The sequence below is a fragment of the Limulus polyphemus genome, unplaced genomic scaffold, assembly GCF_000517525.1.
Source record: "Limulus polyphemus unplaced genomic scaffold, Limulus_polyphemus-2.1.2 Scaffold2998, whole genome shotgun sequence".
Taxonomy (NCBI): domain Eukaryota; kingdom Metazoa; phylum Arthropoda; class Merostomata; order Xiphosura; family Limulidae; genus Limulus; species Limulus polyphemus.
Window position 1 is genome coordinate 46,532 of NW_013668608.1, and position 5,259 is coordinate 51,790.

The following is a 5,259-nucleotide window of genomic DNA, read 5'->3' on the forward strand; positions in this document are numbered from 1 at the left end:
GGTAAAGAGTAGCCCGAGAGTTGGCGGTGGGTGGTGATGACTAGCTGCCTTCCCTCTAGTCTTACACTGCTAAATTAGGGACGGCTAGCGCAGATAGCCCTCGTGTAGCTTTGCGCGAAATTCCAAAACAAACAAAACTTTATAAAAATTATTTCGTATATGTATACGTGTGTATTCTGTGAAATATCCGGGTGAAAAACATGAAAATGATCAAAATCTATGAGAGTATACTATGTATGTTATAATACTCTCAGTAAAAATATTTTTTTTCTTTATGTTATTGTTGTTTTCATGTAATCTGAATTGAGTGTATGTGCTTTTGTTTGAAGTTAAGCACAAAGCTACAGAAAGGGCTACCTGTACTCTGCTCACCACGGGTGTCGAAACCCGGTTTTTAGCGTTGTAAGTCCGCAGACATACCGTTCAAACAAACCAAACAAAAACTTAGATTCATCATGTCAGGTATTCTTAAAAACTTAATAAAAACATTCCAAAACATTATAAATTTGTACTCAAATTATACGAAAATCTGGAGATTGTATTTTGACTCTGTTGCCTTTTTTTTTTCGTCGATATTTTACATTGAAACGTACATTTTTGGAAGATGCCATGAAATTATGTCATATCAACCTAAAGCATATTATAAACGTTATCTGGTATTTTCTGGTTAAACTAGTTTCCCCTTAGAACATTATGTGAGATTTCAGGTTAAACTGTTTTCCCTTTATATGGTATTTTCTGGTTAAACTAGTTTCCGCAAAGAGTGTTAGGTAGATCCGCTTTAAAATGGGAGGATTGGCAGGATCAATTATGAAGTAAGTCTGGATTTAACTACTAACTGAGCTATCAGCTAAGAACTAGAGATTGGACAAGACGTGTAGCACAAATGAAAATAATTTTTATTTGATAGATAAAAAGCTAATGTGCATACTTGAGTTAGGAAACCGGTGTCGCATGCTAATGGATTTGTGAATTGATTATTTGGCCTTTTCGCTGCCACCCAACTTTTCTGAGGTCCCGTGTAGACTGTTTAAATGTAACGTTTCTTTCTTAACGAGATACGTCAGATTTACCCATGGCGACTATCGCTACCAAGTGACTGGTCATTCTTACTCAACATTGGTCGTGGCATTTAGATATTATCTGCCTTACGAACGAAGGACACTACTTTGTTAACGTTTTTGCAAAACGTACTCTGTTACAGCAATAACTTCTACTGGTGAAGCAGGTATAATCTATAGAGAATAATAAAGCAACAAAAGCAACTAGAACAAGGTTCACTTAATAGTTTTCTGGAACACATGTTATGCGAAAAGAGCATATATTCAGAATAAACGAGAAATTTGAAAAACGTCTACATTGAAATAAGAAATTAGAAAAAGCAAGGTAACCCTGCATACTACAGCTATGTATCGCGTTAGCGCTCAACTACATTCTAATGTATTAAGTTATGCCCATGTTGCTCTAAAGTTCAAAAGTTCAGTTGGTAGGGCGACGAGCAGTGAACTGTGAGGACCCGAGTTCGAGTCTCAATACAATGAAAAATTTCCAACATGAGTTATATTTAGATACAAAATTGCTACATATATTTTATACATATATGGATGTAATTTTCACGCATGCACAAGCACTCTAATGACATAGGATTTGGGTGTCCAAAGAAAAGAAGTGGACAATTTAGTGGAAGATGGTGTTGCTTAAGTAACGAGAGCTACTACTTCCCACAGTTAGAAACTGATAGTATTCGTTTGTTTTAGAATGTTTGCGGGCCCGGCATGGCCACGTGGTTAGGACGCTTGACTTGCAATCTGAGGGTCAGGGATTCGAATCCCTGTCCCACCAAACATGCTCGCCCTTTCAGCCGTGGGGGAGTTCTAATGTGACGGTCAATTCCACTATTCGTTGGTAAAAGAGTAGCCCAAGAGTTGGCGGTGGGTGGTGATGACTAGCCGACTTCCCTCTAGTCTTTCACTGCCAAATTAGTGACGTCTAGTGCAAATAGCCTTTGTGTAGCTTTGCGAGAAATTCAAGACACACCAAAGAAATAAGAATGTTTGCGCAATTTCTGCGCAAAGCTACATAAAGTGCTATCTGTACAAAACTATCCCTAATTTTAAACTGATTCACTTCTTATAATTCACAGTTCTGGGCTGCTAACCACTTGGCTACGTTTGGCCCACTATCAACCAAGATCAAATATTCACTAGTTCATTTAGAATTAAGGATTTTCCAATTATGATTATTTTATCATTTGCCCATTTTGTGTGAATTTCAATATCGCTTAAATCTTCTTATCCCAGCTCATATTTAAGAATTTATACATATATATATACAAAGTACGCTAATTTGTAATCGACACTTGAAAAATAAATTGCAAATTGCAAATCAAAGCCATCTTGCGGCTCAGTGGTAAGTCTGAGAGATTATAAAGTTAAAAACTGAGCTTCAATACTCGCTGTGGGTAGTGTAAATTGTGTATCTTTGCGCTTAACAACAAAACAATGTAAATCAAAAATCAGAATAATGATTAATATTGTTGTCATGCCAATCGTACATGACGCAAGCGATGTCATTAACTGATTGTAAAAGCTTTTTTTCTTATTTGTTACGAAATCTAGAGCACAAAAGTTCAAGTCAAATTTTTTATGCTAGTAAACAGTATGTTTGTGACAAAATCGAAAATTCGAGAATGCAGATCATGAAGAACATGGTTTTGATGTAGTCTCTTTCCAGGTATAGTGGAACACTTCTATGTTATCACTTCCCTCTGGGATATGAGGCATATCCAAGATGTGTACAACTTAGTATGAGTTTGATTTATATGTACAAGCGGATTGGTCACTGGCACAGGTAATCTAGAAATGTGGGGTAGCATACTACTTAAGGTATTATAGATTCAACTTTTCTGCCTGGGGCAATCCATCTTTTATAGAACAGATTTATTTGCTAGTCCTGCTCCAGCAGTTAATTTCATTACAATAACATTGAATTACCAACCACACACACACACACACACACACACACAATTGTTTTTGTTGAATGAAAACACAGAATACTGTTTCTCTGTGTGTCCTTTTCTTTGTTTTACAATTGTTTTTGAGATATTCCTTTCTATTTTTGTTCAATTCCTTACGACACTTCTGTTATTGCGATACTTCTTACTTGTTAGTAACAGTGAACCTGAATATCCTATCCTTAAAAACTGAACAATGTGGCAAAGAATAGTGAATTATAACAAAAAATGATATTTCTAGATATATTACACTTATAATCATAGAAATGTAGTAAAGTCCTCAGTTCTAATGAAGACTTTAAAAGCTTAAACTTAAAGATAAATTAATTTATTTAGGCTTATCAATCAGTTAACGAACGTTAAAATATTTCAAATTAATTTTATGGCGTTATCCACCCACTTTTTACACTTAGCCCCATCAAACCACCAACGGTGTAGTTCTTGAAACTTATGAAAAGACTGTCTTTCACTACGTTCCGTGGAGAGCTTTTCACACAAGTCACAAAACCACCTAAAGGACAGGGGTTGAACGTCGAACATTTTCCTCCATTCCTGATAGCTGTTGACTAGTTTATTACTTTTGGAGACGGTTAACAAATAGTTTGCTAGGTTATTTGGAGAGGAAAAATTCAGAGCATCGATGTAAGAATTTGGAGGTAAAAACGAACTGTAATTTGCACCACCAAACACCACCGGTATTAGACCCATTTTTAAAGCCATATACAATTTCTCTGTAGCATAATCCTTGCATATCGAGTTTTCAAACGACAAAATAAACGTGTATCTCTGTGCTAACCTTTTGTAACACTCGTCCCGAGGATTTACTGGGTAACATATGTTTCCATAACACTTTCCGTACACGTCGACTGAAATAAACCGTTTTAGCTGTTCAACAAACTTCTCTCTATTAGACGTGGTTTCACAGTTACTCACTAGCCACACGACCAAGTTATTATCTGAAATATTCTGGTCATTCCGACAGTTCTCATCTCTAATGACTTCATTCGTATTCTTGGGGACGAGTTTTCCGTACGGAACAAAAACGTCAGAATCAGTACGGTAAGTTGCTGTCCAATTTATGTTGTCTCCTAAAGCCCGGAGAACAGCGGCTGGTGTGTGATGAGGAGACTCCAAATTAAACAGAGCCCATCGCTGAAAGGGGGGATGAATGGGTGGGAGATCATGGACTTTGATATCTCTCCAGTGAAAAACCACAAGATCACTATAGTTAAAATGGTTTCGGTCTCTAGTTATTTTACACTGACTGAACGAACAGTTCAATTTTTGTAATGAAATCCTTTCCCATTCTTGGCTATTGAAGAACGGTGTCCACAATAAGATCACTTTCTTAACCTGTAGGTGTGTAGGTTTCGTTGTTAAAAACTTTATAGATATTACCGTATCGTTGGAATTGATCCAATGAAATAAACTTTTGTCTAAATATGTCCATTTTGAATTAAACAACAAACTGCTTAGTGTTAGCAGAAACAGTAAAACCACTAGGCCTAGGGTCACTGCAGCGCGCATCTCTTGCTAAGTCACGTAATACAGCGCTAGTGAGAACGTTCGCATATTTACTCCACCCCTATAGAGCACGTGCCCAACTCGAAACAGACATTGATTCTTAGAACAACCGGGTGTGTATAACGTGTAGTGTTTGGTTCCGTTTTTGGTAAATTACAGGAAACTAGATGAGTAAAAAAAATTAAATCACCCTCCTAACTAAGTATAGAACTTCATATTCTTTGACGTACGTCGTACAATAGTGTATAAATATTTTGATTTCAAGAAGTATTTACCAAACCATTTACTACGTAGTAATCAATTCTGACGAGATATTTTTTATTTTTTTATTTACCGTTTTGTGAATGTAAATAATTCATTGTAAGAAATTATTAATTTACTGATCTTAGTTTGGGCTACCTCTAGTTGTGAACTTCTGTCATTAAAGTTCAACATAAATATTGTTACGTATCTGCTCGTTTGTTAATTTCCAGTATAAATTCTTTCGGAGGTACTTCAGCGAAACAAGTCCTTTCTTAATTAAAACTAGTTTATTCTTTCTTGATACAACGTTTTAGTACATAGAATTTTCAAAGTCACTTTAAAGTTAACAACCTTTATAACACATGCTATAAGTCACAGTGATTCACACACTTTACTTACGGTGCCTACTGTTCGCTTGACTCAATTATCTATCTCTTCAATCTATCAGCATATCTCTCTATCTGCCGATCGCGCTGGTT

At 36.1% G+C, this 5,259-nt stretch overlaps 1 protein-coding gene across 1 annotated transcript; it reads right to left on the reverse strand.

Annotated features, from left to right (window-relative positions):
• Positions 1–2,613: 2,613 nt before the first annotated feature.
• LOC106468410 (alpha-(1,3)-fucosyltransferase 9-like) lies at positions 2,614–4,543 on the reverse strand. The gene has a single exon (XM_013928837.2). The coding sequence runs from the start codon at positions 4,538–4,540 to the stop codon at positions 3,383–3,385; it is 1,158 nt and encodes a 385-aa protein (XP_013784291.1). The 5' UTR covers positions 4,541–4,543; the 3' UTR covers positions 2,614–3,382.
• Positions 4,544–5,259: the final 716 nt, after the last annotated feature.

Bases quoted from the DNA above. Each gene is read 5' to 3' on its own strand.
- LOC106468410 (XM_013928837.2), bottom strand. From the start codon at position 4,540: ATGCGCGCTGCAGTGACCCTAGGCCTAGTGGTTTTACTGTTTCTGCTA.